The sequence below is a fragment of the Hydractinia symbiolongicarpus genome, chromosome 9 (assembly GCF_029227915.1).
Source record: "Hydractinia symbiolongicarpus strain clone_291-10 chromosome 9, HSymV2.1, whole genome shotgun sequence".
NCBI lineage: Eukaryota > Metazoa > Cnidaria > Hydrozoa > Anthoathecata > Hydractiniidae > Hydractinia > Hydractinia symbiolongicarpus.
This window is the reverse complement of record NC_079883.1, coordinates 3702963-3722318: the sequence shown is the minus strand read 5'-3', so window position 1 is coordinate 3722318 and position 19356 is coordinate 3702963. Positions and strand designations below refer to the sequence as shown.

The following is a 19356-nucleotide window of genomic DNA, read 5'->3' as shown; positions in this document are numbered from 1 at the left end:
ATTTTTTGCTTGCATTGCATCATGGTTTCTCTTGAACCTTAAAACTTTAAAATCAGATTAGTTGACCTTTAAAAACTCATCATTCTCTGGATAAGAATTTGGTAATATGAATGTTTTTGTCTAACTATGATTGTCCTGTTTCCAGCTTTTAAAACTTTATTTCCACATGTGTATAACATCGTTCGTCATTGTGTCCTAAGATTTTCCTTGTGCTCAAGATGTTCAAAGTATGGCAGAACTTTTGCAATAAACCACCCTGCAAAACATGGAAATTAAAAATCACTAAAATTAACTTTAGTATGCACCCTATGTAAAGAGGAGGAAGTAACTAAAAGTTTCACAAGGCCGAAGCAAATACTTCCAACCTTTTATCATTCTTGAAATATTTCCCCATATTCTCATTCGCACATTTTTATAGGACATTCCAAAGTTAATGGCGGGCTGGTAGTGTGAATAAGTTAATGGATTCTAATCAAAAGGCAAAGAACGGTGGCTCCTTAATTACAATTAACACTCATTTCATAATTCTAATGCTCGTTGCAAGCCCTGAGAGCTTGTTCGCTGATGTAGGATCCAGTTAAAGGTTTAACAATTATTTAGAATAAAAGATGCCCTCTTGTGTCTCTTTTATCCCAAATAATCGTCAGATAAAAGTTCTCCCATGTCAAAAAATTGTAGCTGTTAAAGTTCTTCCTCAAAGAAATGTTTTTTCGCAATAACATTGATTGAAACACAGTCCACCGGATACGTTTGCACTCGGCACACGTAGAGTACTACTGCTGTGTGCCGAGTGCAAATGTACTCAAATGCATGCAACATTAAAATCTAATTCGATGAAACAGAAAATTTTGATCGTTCAAGAACAAATTTCAGCCAACAACCAAAACCATTTTTTCTTTTTAAAAACATTTGTAACTCGAAAGCCCACGTTTTGACCCCCCAAAAAATTACGATGCTGGATGAAATAACGTTGATGCTTTTGCATCGGTGTTAAAGAAGCAGTTTCTGGAACCTAAGGTTCTTTTTTCACCGATAAAAGCGGACAGGTATTTTGGCTAGTACTGCGGCACGTGTTTGTTGCTATTTGTAAAAGAATTTGACAGATGGCCTTTAGCTACATGCTGCTTTATACAACAATTAAAACATTAAATTATTGGGTAAAAGGTTAGGTTAGGCACAAAGTATAAAATCTGTAAATAGTAAACAAATGTCTTATGCATTTTTAACGGCACCGACGCCGCATTAATAATTGCTTCGCGGTAAAAGTTGATAGGCTCAAGCTTGTTTTTTTTGCCTTGTGGTTCATTCTTGTATGTTTTTTGTAGATTATCAGTTCATTGTTAAGCTTTCCCCTCGACGCCAGGTTGTTGTTCAGAGAGGGAATGAAATTCTCAATGCGTGTACGTTAATCAGACACGTTGATCAGTGTAATATTCTTAGCGTTCTTAAGGTTGGAAGACGATACACCTTGTCTCGGTAAAACCCTGAACACAACAGTTGCCTCTCAAAACTTAAATGGCCGTTGACCGAAAGAAACACAACGATTTATTCAACCTCGAGCCCAGAGCCTTTAGAGTTTATCATCCTCATATAAAAAAACGCTACAGGCCCCGGTATCGAGGTTTGCGAGTTTTCAAGTGTAAAAGGTTTCCGAAAAATTGGCTGTAAAAGATAAAAGAGGCATTATAACATTACGCAGATAATCATAAGAAGCGACGTTATTTGTATCTGTAGTGTTAGGCCAATCTTGTCCCTAGGACTTTTTGTCTCTCATCGGCGCTGCGCTTATTGATAGATCTGACAAAAAGGTTCGTTTTTCCCTGATACGCAAAAAGAAACAACAGGTCCTGGGATCAAGGATGGTGCTAAGTATAAACGGTCTTTGTAGCGTTCATCTTTGTGCCGTGACTTCAAATATTTATTCGTCTTTTGATTAAAAACTTATTAAACCAGAGACTGAATCTCACGATTTTTTAAAGAAGAGAAAGTCTGATAGGAAACGGCCAAAGGCCCCTACAATGTTTTTCCACCGAAATATTAGAAATTTGGAGAGTGTTTTTGGCCAAGAAAGTGCCAGGGTAGGGAGTAAGAAGTTGGAGTTACAAAGAAGTTGATTATTTGAGAGGAATCAACTGTAAAAGCTTCCTCGCATAGGGACTGGCAACGAAGTGCTGATTTAATTAGTTCATTGAGAGATGTACATCTCAATAAAGTTTCAACGAAATGAATTTTGTATTTCTTGATAACCTGACTTTACTGATTCTTTCATTGAAACTGATTTTTGCTAAAGACAACAGAAGGATATCTACAATAATATCTGCCATCTTTTTAAACGATGCTGAAGATCTTTTTGTTTGATGTTGTTTTGTTTACTTAAAACAGTGAACAAAAACAACCATGATATTTTAGTGAAGGTTGCCAGTGAATGGTATTTGAAGACCAGGGTACATTCTTTGAACAATAATATAATAACAATAAGGCTGGAAATGGATGAAAAAAAGAACAAAATAAGAATAAGGGAAGGCTGAAATTAACTCATATTTTTTTTTCCGAAATAACCCCATAACAAAAAAATAGGGATATGCATCTTTTAAGGTAGAAATTTTCACGGAGTCAATTTTTGTGATTCTGTGAAATCTGTGCTGCAAAATAACAAAATAAGAACAAATTAAGGCTGACCATACAAAAATATAGTTTTCTGTTGACGAAAAAATAAGGATGAAGACATTTTTATATAGCATTTTCAGATTACCATGCACCTAGACATTTGAATCCAAAATAGTTTTTAGCCTTTTTCCGGATCAGAATATACCAAAATCAACTTCGCGTAAAATTATTTGAGGACTACAGTGGACTTATCTTAAACTAACAAGGTAAGGGATAACTTGTACTTTAAATCAAAAAAAAAGTCGAGATAAAGAAAGAATGTAGACAAAAAAGGGAGTGAAGCTTTTTTTCACGATAGAGAGATCCCATTTTACTTGTACCATTAGTTAGATACGGATTAACAAGGAGTTGAAAAGGTGAGTCAAATTTATTTTTTGCACTGACAGCACAAATTCCACATATTTGTACTGATGTCGAAATCAATTTGACGCGAAAAAATAGTTTCAGTCTTTTTTGAATCTCTATTGAACCTTATTCCCAGGACTCTTTTTTCGAAAGGCGGAAAAACATACAAAGAGGCTGGGTATGAGGATTAGTTAATAATCAATTTCCAAGAGAGAAGAAATTTTATTTGTAATTCAACCTCCTTTATTTCAAGTCAAAGGATTACTAAGAATCGATTTTAATCTGAAGTAACAAAAACAATTAATATTTCTCTAATCGTGAAAACCAGAGCTATCGACACAGAAATAAAAGGGAGGTAGGGGGCAATATTTTGTTGACCCATTATTATTAAGTCTTTAGACGAATCAGAGGACATTTTAAGAATTTATACTTCCATGCGCAAAAAATAAACTTTCACGGCCCCCTCTCCTAGTGTCGACGGCCCTAAAAACGTTTCATCGAAGTGAATTACAAGAATGTTAAAACCGCAGAGACATTCCAACCATTTTTGGTAAACTTGACATCGGAATTCATTCAATTAAATTTAAAATTCCTCTCCCAAGTAAATTAACGTTATTGCTAATGACTTATCACAAACCACTGAAGCAGTAAAATTTTGCCAAATTTTAACAAATGTTTCGTGAAACAGAATCGTATATATATATATATATATATATATATATATATATATATATATATATATATATATATATATATATATATATATATATATATATATATATATATATATATATATATATATATATATATATATATATATATATAGATATATATTTTGCGCAGTAAAATACATTTCAAGCATAAAGAGAATGAAACTGTATAAGGATCAATCAATACAGACTGAAATCTTGGAATCGTCGATTTTTCTTAAGTTCTTCTATTAAACTCGTTTATGAAGAAAACATTAGGAACCAAATATGAATTTTAAAAAAAAGTTCAACGCTATAAGAGAAATTATTAGTTGGCGACTGACGGAATTCTGCGGATGCTTACAAAAGGTCAGCACTTAGACCTTAGGGTAATCATTTATCGCGGTACTAATTATCTGTAAATTTGAAAATATTTGTTTTGGGCGATGAAACTTGACTGTAATGATATTCCCCAGACACTTCATAAGGGAAATTTTTTCTTCAAGTTATTATTTTTATTCTTAATCCTTATAACTTTTGAGTGCAAATATTCTCATTGTTTTATAAAAAAGTCAAAAAACAATTTAAAATCTCGCTTACGTTTAGTTTCGATTATACAATAATAAAAAACAAAATATAGTACAAACGAAAAAATAAATAGGTTTATCCCAAAAAATATATACAAAGTCAATTTGGTGAAAAAGTAAGTAAAAGCTATATAAAATTGATTTCAAAATCTATCTCTCTCTCTCAGCCTCAAAATGTTTCTGCAATATCATTAATGATTGCTCGATTAGTTTGCCTCGCTTAATTACATTTCGGACAGACTAAAACACACTTGCATCTTTCACAACAGACATTGTTCGTGTTAATCGCAGGTTTCTCGATAAGTTTGTGTTTCCATAGCAACGAATTTGCCCATTCTTTATTGATCATAGCCTTCATCCCCGCGCTTTCTCGTGGATCTTTCGAAGCGATAACATTCTCACTCACAGCAATTACTAAATTTGGTGACAACTCGATTTGGGAAATTTTAAACTGGCGCAACTGCGAAACAACCTCGTTTTCAATGAGTCCCGATATGGAGCGCCGGCTGGGTTTTCTTTCAATGGCTTCCGCTGTTGGGGTACCATTTCCTTTTTGAAGTAACTCACGATACTTATTTCGAAACGTTCTGACTACGCTTTCGTTCAGTCTTGGGAATTGCTCCCTGTAAACTTTCACAGTCGCGCCAAGACCAATATCGTTACATAACTTACCGATATTATATCGATCTTCTGGCGTGTATTTCTGATATTTAAACCGCTTAGCACGCGCACTAGCAGTTTCATTATTAACAATATCGTTGACACCGTTGCTCATCTCAGTCGATCTTCGATCGTAAGCATGCCTGTCGTACGGATAACCTCCTCCGCCGTAGCTATCAGTCTCCATCGCAGAGCTGTATTCACGTTTAATTCCTCTAGTCTCATGTATGCCATGGTAATGATATTCAACTTCGCTATGTACTTTTGGGTAATGGATAATAGGAGAAGCGTGTCCTGTTATTCTCGCTCCAGACCCAACTGACGACACCGGGCGCGATAAAGTGTGCACAGGTTGAGGTGAGCGAAAACCATTTTCTCTTGTTGCTGCAGCTGGCATTGAGATTACACGTTGTTCATCGAATGAACGTTCTCTCACAAGTGCATAGTCTCTGCTTATTGAGTGTACGGCACGTGATTCTGTCGGCTGAAACGACGACTGAACTATATTGTCATATCTCTGTCGCATGTCGGATTGCGTTGTTATACTTGTAGCTGTTGCCATGGTTTTCAAGGTAGTCGAAACGGAATCTCCGCCCTCCAAGATAAACACCTGCGGCTGTGTTAGCACACCTTCGCTCTCTAAATATTTCTTATGAAACTTTAAAATCAGATCGTCCGTTAGTTCTGGGAACTCGACTTCTAATTGCAAACGAGTAGCATGAATTCCATCTTCAGCACACATTTTTCCTATCCGTGTAATATCCTTCGTTGAGTAACTTCTAACTTTCAAGAACTTTTCTGCCTCGTTCTGGGCCTCTGTATTCTTTGTTTCCTTAGCAGCCACAACAGGACTCAATTTTCTTGTGGTCATTGATAAAGGTGGACTCGGATTTCTCGTAACTGGTAACGGAGACGTCGGATTTCGCGTAACCAGTAAGGGAGGTGTCGAATTTCGCGTAACTAGTAACGGCGAGGTCACAGTCTGTTTTGGAGCAATCAGTGGAGGTGGCGTTGTGTTTTTCGCCACAATTAGCAGAGGCGACATTGTGGGTCGAGGAAGTATTGGTGTCGGAGGAGTGATGCTCCTTGGTACCATAGTAGCAGGCAAATCATCATCAAATTCAACTGGCTTGTATTTTCTTGGTCTTCCTCTTGGCAACGGAGCAGTTCTTTTGTTTAATTCTCTTCGTCTTCTTTGCTCAAACTCGTAAACCGCTGATTCTCCAATGATCATTTTATACTTATCTCGAAAACCTCTCGTTACACTTTCGCTCATTTCAGGGTATCGCTCTTGAAATGCTTTACGAGCAGCTGCAGGTCCATGCTCAAAGCAGTATTTGCCAATAGCGAAACGATCCTCTGGTGTATATTTTTGATACTTCTTTCTTTTACCTCGTTTACTTGAGGTGACTTGCTTTTGCGAATGATTAACTAAATCGTCTGGGCTAACAAGACTGTCCTCATCACTTTCTGGTTTATTGTTATCCTCAGCTATCATACTTGGTCGATCCGTGTAAGATCCCCTACTCTCAATCATAGAAGGAGCACTGGATAGCATTGACGGACTATCGGATAACATGGATGGGTTATCGGATAACATAGAAGGGCGATCGGATAACATCGTTGGACCTCTGTCATGAAATGTATCAACCATTGAAGGTACGCTCATAGCTACTGCAGACATAGTGTCATGTAATCTTGGGACGGTATATGCGACGTTGGGTTGTAGCTTGTGATTTTGTTGTTAGCCTAAAAGAAAAGTAATACGTTGTTGTACATTGTTTGGCTTATTATTTCATAAATCGCTTATATTATTTTTACATATTCGTAGACTATATCTAATAAACAAATATAAATAAAAATAAATAACAAAAAAGTGAAATAACAAATAAATAAATAAATTTAAATACATCCGAAAAATAAACAAAATAAAATAAAATGCAACTTTAAAATAAGTTTTTTTAAAACCTCACATTAATTTTAACGAAACACGTTTGATCTCGTGAACAAAAAGTTTGTTGTGTGTATAAAATTTCACTTAGCGAGAAAAAATCACCATTGCGTATAATTAAAAAATGTGTTCACCTCCTCAACGGCAGACTAACTTGAACCGCAAATTTGTATTTATTGCGAGTCTTCTCTTCGCGGTTCCGCGCAAATGCGTAGCGTTATTAGGTCGAGATTAAAGAATTTACATAAAAATTTTAAATGCTAAAATTATAAATTATTAAAATAGACGGGGGGACGGTTTTTATTTTTTCGCGAAAAAAATTCTTTTGTTATTACAGTTGTATATAATAAAACGAAAATAAAAAAAGTGTATAAATAGAGAATGAAAAGAAAAAGGAAATTTTATAATTTGAAGAAAAAACGCGAAATGTATTTGTTCTATGCAAGACATATTATGAATGATTTATATTTCGGATAATAAAAACCTTTTTCACGCAACACGAGCGGTGAATGCGAACACGTAACAGAAAAAAAAAACAGAATGTTTTTTTTGTTGTTGTTGAAAAAAAAACATTTTAGTCAGCATAAAAACAAAATAGAAAAAAAATTCGCGATTATATGCGAATTTAGATTCATTGACTTAAATTTCATTTGCTTTGCTTGTTAAATTATATTTAAAGGTGTATCTATTTATTAATAAAAATACTTATATTGCCACGAAGATGAAATAATTTTGAGGTTTTCAGCCTCAACATTTATAACGCGTATCTGTCATCTTGTCAACTGGAACTGACAACAATAATAAAAAAATTAGTTAAAACGCCTCTGCAAAATAGATTTATTATTCAACACATGGGCATAAAGATTTATTAAAAAGGGTGATACAAAATTAGTGTAAAACAATTGCCTTTAACAATACCGTAGATTTTATTTTTACTTTCTCTCAGACAAATGCAAATCGTGATATAAGATTATTTGGAACCGGTTAAAATAATATTGATAAATGCTCAAAAAATAACACTGTCTAAACAACATGATGAAATCTTTTCACCATACTGTAAATACATAAAAACAAACACTTCAATGAAATCAAAAGAATAAAAAACGATTCGCTAAAATTTTAACTTCGCGGTAGAAGTTTTATCTTGTATAGTGAAACAGTGAAAGATCGTTTTCTTTCATGTTATATAAACAAAAAATTAAAACTGTGACGTCATTCAGTCACATCGGAGAAGTTCGACTGTCTATACATTAAGCATTTAAAGGCTCGTTATAAATATCTTCAAGGGAGGGAAATTTTAAATTTTAACACTAACACATAAACAACCAACCAAACAAACAAACAAATTTAATTTTAAATTACCAAATCTTAGGTAATGTAGTCAAAACATGACCAAAAAATCTATACAATCTTTCATTAAAACACATTAATGAAAACGGTAATGTTCAGAATTAGTAAAAAAATAAAGAACGTGTTTTTTCAGTGGAAAACAGCGGTGAAATATTTCAAAACACAAGAGGCTAAAAATAACATTCAGAGTCCCTCCACAAGCTAACAACGTTCAACAATGTTCCCAACCCAAAGTTTTTTGCTGACAAAGCATTTCTTTGAACAGAATTATTCACCTTTTTCAAAGAAAATCTAGCGTGTACATTAAAACCACAAAACAACTCCCCACAAACTAATTTTCGTTGATAACTTCCATCACTTCCATCTTAAATCTGTCCTTTTAAATTTCTTAAATACATCAACAATTAATATAAAAACGAAAAATACATTGAAATGAAAACCGAATTGAAATATGAATTAAAAAAAATTAAAATTATGTGTAAAAACCATAATATCTTTGTAAGTACTTACGGAGAATAAACATACCATAGCTCAGTTTATTATTTATATTAAACCCCCGTCAAAATAACAGGATTTACATAAAACGCAAATTTATAATACACGGCTGATAAAAATACAATACATGTATAATAAGCTCAAACAATGTTAATAAGCAGCGACTCTGTTTAGGCAATAAACTCGCTAATATATTACTTAAAACTCTATAGGCTAGTAATTAAGTCTTGTATTATTTCACGGTTTGTAATATGTTATTAAAAAAAATTTCAACCAATCATAAAGGACCTCCGTGGTAGTTATGGGCTATTATTAACCAATTAAATGCGTTTCTTTCGAAATTGATCTTTGATTTTTTGAAAAAACTTAATTTTAATAAATTAAAAGATAATTTTGATTATGCATGTAAATTTGAGTAAAAGGGGTAGATAAAAATTGAGAAAAAAAATGATGTTTTTTATACAGGTTACCGTAAAATTGGATGCATTAGCGCGTGAAGCGACAACTTTATTGGTTGTCATGGTGAAGATTTAAAGAAAAAATATTTTACTATACAGAGAAAAGCTTTTTTTAACTTTTTTTGAAAAGAAACAAATACGCAATAATAATATGATAAAAATTCAACATAAAACAATTTAATAAGTAAAAAAAGATGAACCGATATGAATTTTAATGACGAGGATTTTTTGTTATTAAAAAAATTTAAGTATGTGAGTTTCGCCGTAATTACTGCATGTTGTCGAATGCTTTATAATTACACCACGCCGTCAAAATATTTTTGTTGGGACCACCTTTTTTTGAAAAAGAATCTCTTTTTATGTGAAAATATGCTTTTTTGAATTAAATTAAAAAATAAATTATTAACAGGGAAAATTCAGCCTAGAAGCCTACCAAAAAAAAGCAGAATTCTAAAATCAAAACATATTACAATAACAATAACGATAGCAACAAAAACAACAACAACAACAACAAAACAATAAACAACAACAATAGCAAACAACAAACAAGCAAGCAAACAGAAATCCCAACTTTGAATGTAACTCCAAAAATATTTCTTGTCGAAACTTGATAAAAAGTCTTTCTCTGATGAAAGTGACACAAGGAATGTAATGCCGCTGAACATTTTTCGCGGGAAAATCATCACGTCTTGCTTCTGTTGTTTTCTCTGTTTTCACTTTAGAAACAAAATAATTTATGGTATATTTCTTAAAATAATATTGAACATTATAAAAGTATTTTTGGTTTTTGCGGCAGGCTGTCTTGTCAAATGTTTTCCGACTAACTCACGAGACATTTTAGCTATATTCTATACTTTAAAGTCATCAATTTTTCCGCTTTACACCATGAAACCAGACACCATAGATAGGGCAAGCTAAAACCATAAAGAAAAGAGGAGAATAAAAATCTAATTAGGTATAGAAACCTAGTGCCCAGGAGGTTTATAAATCATTATATTTTAACAAACCCAACGAAATTATAAAGCGAATTAGATACATTAGTGAGTGGCTAGTAGCTAAGTGCGTTGAAGCAAGCATGCTTGTATAACATTTTTAACGACAATTTGGTAGAACCAAGGAAATCGTTAAAAACCCTCTATTTGATTTCCTCATATGAAAAATAGCAATGAACGCTAATATTAAATTATAGAAAACTAATTGTTTTTGGCAAAGAAGATGTTTTCAATGTCTCTGATTTAACAAAAACTTAATAAAAGATTTAAAAAGAACGTTTTTAATAAAAAATTAATGAAAAAATTATTGACGGAAAAAAATAGTATAAATGTTATCCGATTATCGTGCGGTGTAATTTAAAAATCTAATTCTCTCTCATCAATCATTTTGTTCTTTCCTTTATAAAAACATGTGTGGAGCGTAAAGCGCAGTCTTATTTCGTAATCTGCAATAGCGACACATTAAGCGCAATTTTGCTGTCATAACGACAAGCGAAATATCTTTTCTAATCGCACAAAGAAAAGGACAAGTTGGCATGTACAAAAAAATGTGCAATTATTTTGTTTTTATTTCACGAAAAAAAAATTAACTAGACAAGTGATTAGCTGTAATGATTACTTCCAAATGGGATTGACAGAAAATGATATATCGTCGTATATTTTCGTAAACTGTTTTTTCCCTTCTCTTATCAACACGTGCAAAAAAATATATCCTTTTTTATTTTATCGAAATCTAGCAATTATATATTCGAAAAATATTTTTTGTTTAATAACTCAGCGACTGCTGCTAATAGCCAAGTTCTGCATAATATTTTCTCAACAGGTGTTTAAAGAATGCTAGCTAATTGGATTTATACATGTATTCCTGTGCACTGGATAAGGTTTGGCTCGTGGGTGGTATATTTTTAAAAGTATTAAAAGAAATTTTTATATGTATTTAAAGGAAGTCAGACTATTTTTAATTTTTCTGGAATTAAAAAAGTGGCAAAACATGTCATTTATAAGAAAGCAAGTACTACCACCTATATATTTTTAGGAAATTTACTGATGCAGCGCATTTTTATGGTTATTTTCCTAAATAAAAAACTTTTTTTCCATATTTGACTTTTTATTTAAAGAAATTGTTTTGAACGGAAAACTTTTATTTAATTGAAGCTATATTATATTGCAGAGACAATTTTGTTTCGAACGAATTTAAACATCGTACGTTTTTATTTTCAAGGTAAAACAAAAGAAATTATTTAAAAGACGATTTTTAAAAATGAAGCAAGCGACTTTGTTTAAATTTGGATTCACCAAAAATGTTAAATATTGAGAAAAAAAAAGAAACCGAATAAGAAACCTTTAGAACTAAAAACATTTTAAATTTAGACTAAAATTAAGAAATTTTTTAGAACTAGACCCTTCACCAAGTTTCTTATAAAAAAAACGTGTATTCACTTAAAAAAATAGCTTTGGTTTATGTACTGCATTAATATCATACTTTCTTTCGCTCACAACACGAATTTAAAGAAGGCATCAACTTTTCTTTAAACTTCAGTTGTTATTCTTTGTTTGTTAAGTACTCACAAATTTCAATGATGACACGTACACGCAATATTTAATATTTGATAAATTACCCTTCATTCTTAAGAAACCACATCAGGACTTTTGGTACTAAATTCATGAAATACTTAATAAGAAATCTAACTCAATCCTTTGCTTGGTTTCTTAACAAAATGCGTTGACTTGTTAAAATACTCCAGGATAGCTGAAATCTTATTAACGGAGAGACATTCGTTAGTTTAACTCTACTCTTCTTTAGCAGTCCAAATTTGCCAGGTTCTTATAGGCTGCGTTTTTTCATTAGCTGTTTTTTTCTGCTTCTTTTCCAGTGGTGTTCTATCTTTCAGTCAAGTTGGATTTGAGTAAAGAATAAAGGTAGTTTATTTTCATAGTTTAATGTTGACAACATTATGTTCCCCTTCTCTTGAGACAAAAATTTTACAATTTTTCTCACAATACCCTCACAAATATCATTATAACCCTTTGTTAGCTACTTACTGTTCTATCTGACAAAGATGTTGATTTTCAGAAAGTGTATAGCTACCATGGCAATGCAAAGTCTTCATAAATTGTAAACATTCGAATACAAAAAAATTTCGAATGTTTTTTAATTTAAAACAGAAGTGCAGAGATGAGAAACAGCATAAAAAATAAAATCTATTCTGACTACTTGGACCTCGGAACCACAAGGATTCGGGCTTATTTTCATCTTTTATATTGACCCTTTTGTCTCTAACTCCTTGAAGATCTTAAAACTAGCTATTTTTTTTATTTCAAAAAATATTTTCACCTTACACTTATTTTGATCCCACATTTTCCGTTTAAGATAGAGTTTAGAAGGACAACAAACTTGGAGATATATCTTTTTAAGGCAGAATTTTTCGGAATTGTAGTGCGGGAGTTGTAGTTTTTAAGTTTTGTGTTGTTCCAAATATTAGAACAAAATAATGTCTGGTTGGATGTATAAAAAAATAAGAACAGTTTAGGCTTTTGCAACAGTTCCCTGGTTTTAAATAAAGTAAAAATACGACAGCTATAAAAGACTAGCGAAGTTTAAAGAAGCTTAAAATATGGACAAAGCAAGAAAGAAATTAATTTTTCTTTTCCGTTGCATGCTATTAATAAGGTAAACATATCTTTTATCTCATAGGACTCTAAAACAATAATAAAAAAGTATTTTATTGCTGAGTTTTTCTGTGCGAGTTTAACCAAGATTTGGTGGCATCCAGAGAAAGCTCCGCTATGAACTGGTTTCACATTGTACGAATCTTCTTGCGGTAACAATGAGTGAAGGAAAGTTTTCGAAAAGTTCTGTTGTAAAAACTTTGTAATTTTAATCAGTAAACTTCTTCAAAAAAGTTTAAAAACAAAAGAACTGAAAAGGTATAGAAGCCTAAAAGCATGTATTAAAGGACAAGTTAATTCATTTTTAAAGAGCTGAGCAGAACGTCTTTATAAACAACTTCTGAAAAATGGTGTACTATTTGCTAAATCGTACGTTGAGTGTGTCGCGACAAACCATGCCTGTCTTGTCGTTTGCCGTACGTCACCTTTGAAATACGTCGTGTAACAAGTTTTGTCGAGCAGCCATTTAGAACCAGACATTACAGTATACTCATAATTTTTGCTCTGACCATAACTAGGTATAAATTATTTCCTATGACTTGACCCCATTCTGTACACTGTAACCCCTTACACGTATTTTTTTCGAGTTTGAAAGCAACTGTATTGAAAACAGATTTGTAAGCTAATTAATATAACTAATTTTGATACAAAGAATAAATTATTTCTCAAGATAACAGGAATCATACAGGGTGTGACTTTGCTACTATTTTATGTCCTGGAGATAATTGCATTGATTTATGGAATAATTTTTTTCTTCTCTTTTTCTGATTTCAAATCGCATTGTACTGTAACGGTTTACTTTCGGTTAGGTAAGAATTTAACATTAAACCAACGTTGCCTGAAATTATCCAAAAAATGTTGGAAGTTGGGAACAAAAGATCTTCATGTTATTACAGCCCAGGGCTAATCTATCAGGACTATAAAAAAATTGCCCAATAGGTAACACTCTTTTCGATATTGCACGAAAAGAGTGTTTTTTTGTTCCTGCATTAATATTCCTAACTTTGGGGCAAAAATCATCCTGAAATATTCTTAGCATAGTTAAGATCTGAGAATGCACCCTGGTGTAGAAGATCAACCCTAAGAAGCTGTTATTTGAGCACCCTAATTCAACTGACAGACAGAAAACTAGATTTTGTGGTGGAAAAATACTTTAAATGACACCTGAGAAAAGAAATCGAATTGACCCTTTCCTACCTAATTTGTCTAGGGTGAAGCTATTAAACAAGTTTTTAGCCAAATTACCATTACATTAGCTACAAAGGTTAACTTCTGTTTGCCAGCTTTTTCCTACTTTTAAAAAATTATGGAAACGGAACTATTAAACTTTGAAAAATAAATTACTTGGTTTCCTCTCACAATATGTTTTCTTATAAACAAAACTTTTTAAAAAAATGTTGTAATCTGGGTAATTTAGATTTTTTAAGCTTGTTTACCTTATAGTCCTGAAAAAAATGCCAATTTTTATATTTTTTAAAGTTTCATATGTAATAGACTCAAATTATGTGTGGTAGCTAATATGGGACAGATTATAATATTTGAGAAAGTTGGTGAGAAAGTTTTATGTTTTTAGCGAGTTAATAACACTTTATTTTGCAATTAGAACTTCGGACATTCAAAAAAAAACTTTTTTATAATGCAATTAAAAATATATCAGAGAGACTTAAAGCTTAGTCGCTTAAAATTAAAGTTATTTAGCTTACAGATATATCTACGAAAAACATACCAAGCTAAAAAAAACACAACCAGTTTATAATCCAACGTAATTCGGAACAATTGTCGGTTTCTCCCTCCTTACGATCGCTGCAAAGTTGACACACAAACAGTAAATAGGATAGCATACCTCAAATTTAACTTTATTATAAAATTCTACCATCCCACGTAGAAATATAACGCGTGAGACCAATTTAAAGAAATTTATGAATGCATCTATTATCATGATGAAGACTATTAACTTTAAATACGTCTCCTATCAAAGAAAGAAATTTCACAATTTTTTTTGGAAGACAGTTAAACTTACCTTTATTTTTTACTGAATCTTGGAAACTGCGTTATATTTTTAATAAAGCATTTTTTGATTATAGTATATTGTATGAATGAGTGGAGATTTTTAGACTTTTTTTGATTTCCTGCTCTCCCCCTCGCGTCATAATTACTTGGCGATGGTAAGCATTATACTGATAATTAAAATGTCCGTAGTAAATAACATTTAAAAGTTATGATGGGCAGTGAGATTACGTCTGACGAGAGGGTAAAGGTTTGCAGGGGGGAAGGGGGGGGGGTAAGTGGGGAGAGAGAGAAGGGTGCCGGTAATGCTCAAACACCCTGGGCGTATATCTAATTTTCGAGATTTTTTAGAGAGGCGTTTGTTGAAGAAGGGCGTTTAAAAACCAAGAAATCCGAACATTTATTTTCTCACATAAGCTAAATGATCATCCTTGTATCTTTTCTAACATCTGAAATAAAGGGAGACAACAGGCGCTGGGAACGAGGTTGCATAAACTCGTAAAATATAAATTGCTGGAGTGAGGATAATTCTGATAAATGCCTTCTTGGCAACAGAAGAAAAGGGCGTTAATTAGAGATGGGCGTTTATTAGAGAGTGGAACTAAACTCGAAAAAACTCGAATTATTTATTTTCTCACATACCCTACATGTTCATTAAAAACTCGTAACAAATAAATTGCTGGAATAAGAGAGAGTGGGCGTTCATTAGAGAGTGGGCGTTAGTAACTTTTTAAATACTTGAAGGGTGTTTATTGGAGAGGTTCGTTTAATAGAGGCCGAGGGTTTATGAGAGAGTTTACGATAAACCAAATACGGGAGTTAACTAGCAGTGCAAATTAATCTTTAATAACAAAAAAGTTTAACTTCCTTTAATTTGTTTTCTCAGATTATGGAAAGAAAACTAATATTAATGATAATTTACAGAACAGAGACACATGTCACATTTTAAACGTTTAAAATCCTATTTTAGGGAAATTTCTAATGTGAAGGTTTTTGAGAAAAGATTAGGCATGCAAATGAGATGTGCTTAATTACGTTACGTTTAATTAGAAAATTATGTCGAGTATTTACGATAGAATCTTTCACTGAGGTTCGTCTCGTTTTGTTTTGTTAATTTTCTCACCCGAATTTTCAACAAAAAATAAGCTAATCCCTAAATAGGAATATTTTTTAGCTTGACATAAAATTACCTTTTAAAAATAATAATATAGCCCTGCACGAAAATTTTCTCACGGCTTTGTGTTTTCCCTATCATAGGACATTTACTTTGTAACAAAAGATCGATTCAAAGAAGAGACATATTTTCACGTAAAACGACTTGAACTATTTATGTTGGCAAGTCAAACAATGATTTTCTAGTTTCGCGTGGATTTTTTTAAAAGACACAATTTATAAAGCGAAGATCCATTATCAAATAAAATGACAGAGATATGAGTATAAATAAAACCTTTTTTTAGTTTTACCGCAAACGCAAATTTGAATAAAAATATACCACCCTCGTTTTTCAGGTACTTAGGGTAGAAAGGTCATTTGTTAAAATTTGCGGTGAGACTTAATGCCATTCCTAGCTAATTTGACGACAATTAAGATGGGGTATTATATCTTACGATAAACAAGTATTTTGTTGTGATTAAAGGAAATTATTACTTTAGCTACGTGTTTTTTGCTGTTTTTCTGAGGATGACTCAGCAACGAAAATAAAGATGTTGCCAATAGAATTTGTCGAGATCTACGACAAAATATGTGTCAACCGTTCCGTTAATTATTGGATAATTAACCAGCGACACTGGCAAAAGTAAAACAAACTTTTTAATTTTAAATATCATTTAATGTCACGTTTGGACAAAAATTAAGTCTACGTTAAATTTTTAACTGGAAATTTACTTAATTTGGCATTTGTTATTTTTGATTCGTCAAATCTTACCAATGCTAATAGTCGATATGGCATTAGGAAGAAAGCCTTCTCATTATTGTTAACAGACGTTTGGGAAGGGAATGTAATGGTTTTACTAAGAAAACGCTCATTCCCTTGCGTGTATTTTGCAGAACAAGTCTAAAGCCAAATAACTCAAAACATAAAATAAATTCACATACAGCCAAACAAAACCTACAAATAAGTTTGCTTAAACAAGATAACATTTTTTCATAGATATTTTATATTCTCTGAAGTAACTTTTTAGGTATCTCTTTTCACTCCTTTTACTTATTCAACTTTTTAGATTTAATAAAATAAAATTCAATGTTATTGCCTGCTAATCGCGAAAGCAGGCTAAAAATTCGATTAAATTGGATCATAGATAAGAAACGTATAAAGCCACTAAAAACGCAAACATTTCTTTAGAATGTGTCATTCATTTAGTTTTTTCCATGACAACATGATTTTTTAAAAGATGCTTTGAGCATCTTCTCCTGACCTTAAGTTCAAAGAAGATATTAACATTTGACTCTTTGGTTGATATATCTTCCTCTTTTGCTTTCTTAAATTTTTTAACCTTGATAATTTGTCAAAAACGTTTAAATAATTACTTATTGATTTCACGTGACACCAGGTGTCATTGAAATTTGTTGTTTCAATGTACTCCGACTTTTATGTCACGCAGGCTATACAACTCGAGTGGGTGTGTCCAGTATTGTAAGTTAGGGGGTAATGTTATTCTGCTTTTTAACTTGTATTTAAATTAGATGAAGGCAGAAAAATATAAATATATCCTTGTTTTTTTTACACCAGAAACACGTTTGGAGTCCAGCCTAAATGTTTCTCAACTTTAATAAGAGATTTCCTGAAAGTAAGCCTGAGTCATTTAAATATTTTACCAAACCCTTTTTTTTGCAACTAAGCAATCTGTCGCTTACACAGCTAAAACGCGGCCATTTTTTAATATTTGTGCCTTGATTATTTGCCTTATCGTGGTCACACTACACTAATTAAAAAATAAGCTTGTATTATAATTTATATCGTGAATCGGCCACTCATCTTAAGTAAGAAATGATAAGGCAACAAAAATTGGTCGCCTAAAAAAAACGCCTCTAATTTACTTCGTAATGTGATTATACATTATTCAGCCATTCTCGTCCCCAGAGCTCTTTGAGACTAAACCTCGAAAGTACGTTTATCTCAAAGAGCTCTGGGGTCGAGAATGTTATTCAGCAAGAGACCTGTCCATATAATTTTCTAATATTTCACGGCTAAGCAGTTAAAAGTACCTGCTCTGAGCCACATGTTTCTTATATACGTGTTCTTATATAAAATCACGTGTAAAAATAAACAGCAGAAAATATTAAAAAATTAAAAGTAGTATGTAAAAAAACACATCAACTTCGTCCCTAGGTTTTTCTGCTACAGACGCCGACCCCTTCACAAAAAAACGAAAGAAATCCTGAGGACGAGGTTTGAAACAAATTTATATGCATACGGATTAGATAGTAGATTCATCTCTCTTCTTTAGCTCCCTGCACGTAATAGCTGTTCTTAAATAACGTGAGACGCGGAATATTTGTTTCTGATATATCTTTAAAAGCTACGCAATCCACTCCGTTACACAGCAACAACATTCGCGCTAGGAAGGTGTACGTCAGCCTATGGATAGCACTTCAAATCTAATTTCTACATGAAAAAGTTCTAAAAATCATGAAAATTGTCAACAATTATTCTAAGTTCTTCACAACTTTTTTTTGTGCAAAACTTTTGTTTTCACTCTAAGCACGTTATGAATCATCCGCAAATTTAAAGTACAAAAAAAAACAATGTTGAATAATAACGATTTTACATTTTATTTGTTCACACTTGCTTTGAACAAGACACCTTCGACAAAATAATTAGTGATGAACGAAACAGATATTGCATTTTAAAGCTCGCTTCAGTAGCTAATAAAGATGGCTCGACTTTCAAATTTCTTGTTCCTCAAATCCACACGAAATTTAGGAAAATTCCCAGTTCGCAAAATTTAATTCACTTCAAAAAATCCCATTTCAGCCAATCGTCGAGCTAATTGTTCTTCACTTTAATTATGTTAATTATACTCCGATAAAATCATATTTGTATTAGAAATAAACTTTATGTAAAAAAACAAAGAAAGAAAACAAAGAAATAAGAGCGACCTGTAGATGAGAGGTTTCAGCTTGAAGGAGTTACTGTGACTATTGTTTTTCTATTACTAAAGCAGGATATCTTCATTCTATGTGGATGAATGGAGATGAACATTACATAGTTAATTTTTAGCTTTACCTAAAACAAGAACCCTCTCATTAAACACTCTCTGGTGAATACTAGATATTTCCGTATTCTTTCCTCCAAGATATTTCATAACAAGGCCTATCTCTACTTCAGGGTATTACCCAGAAGCGGAATGATTTGGAGCATATTGATTGGCGGTAGCCTAAATAACTTTTTAAAAGTGTAGTTCATTTCGCCAACCAATCAAATGTTTTGATTATTTCGTTCATCACAGAATATTTTGTCCAGTGGAGATCAGCCTCAAATGGTTC

At 32.4% G+C, this 19356-nt stretch overlaps 1 protein-coding gene across 5 annotated transcripts; it reads right to left on the bottom strand.

The window, feature by feature from the left end:
- Window positions 1–4281: 4281 nt before the first annotated feature.
- Window positions 4282–18463, bottom strand: LOC130657239 (uncharacterized). Of its 5 annotated transcripts, none has more exons than XM_057460216.1 (2): window positions 18285–18463; window positions 4282–6697 (listed from the first exon to the last, which is right to left on the bottom strand). In XM_057460216.1, exon 2 carries the CDS (start codon window positions 6630–6632, stop codon window positions 4509–4511), a length of 2124 nt encoding a protein of 707 aa, XP_057316199.1. In that variant the 5' UTR covers window positions 6633–6697; window positions 18285–18463; the 3' UTR covers window positions 4282–4508. The 5 variants fall into 5 exon arrangements, with proteins under 5 accessions (XP_057316199.1, XP_057316197.1, XP_057316198.1 ...); XM_057460214.1 differs by lacking the exon at window positions 18285–18463 and adding an exon at window positions 8760–8911; XM_057460215.1 differs by lacking the exon at window positions 18285–18463 and adding an exon at window positions 8525–8674.
- Window positions 18464–19356: the final 893 nt, after the last annotated feature.

Bases quoted from the DNA above. Each gene is read 5' to 3' on its own strand.
- LOC130657239 (XM_057460216.1), bottom strand. From the start codon at position 6,632: ATGTCTGCAGTAGCTATGAGCGTACCTTCAATGGTTGATACATTTCAT.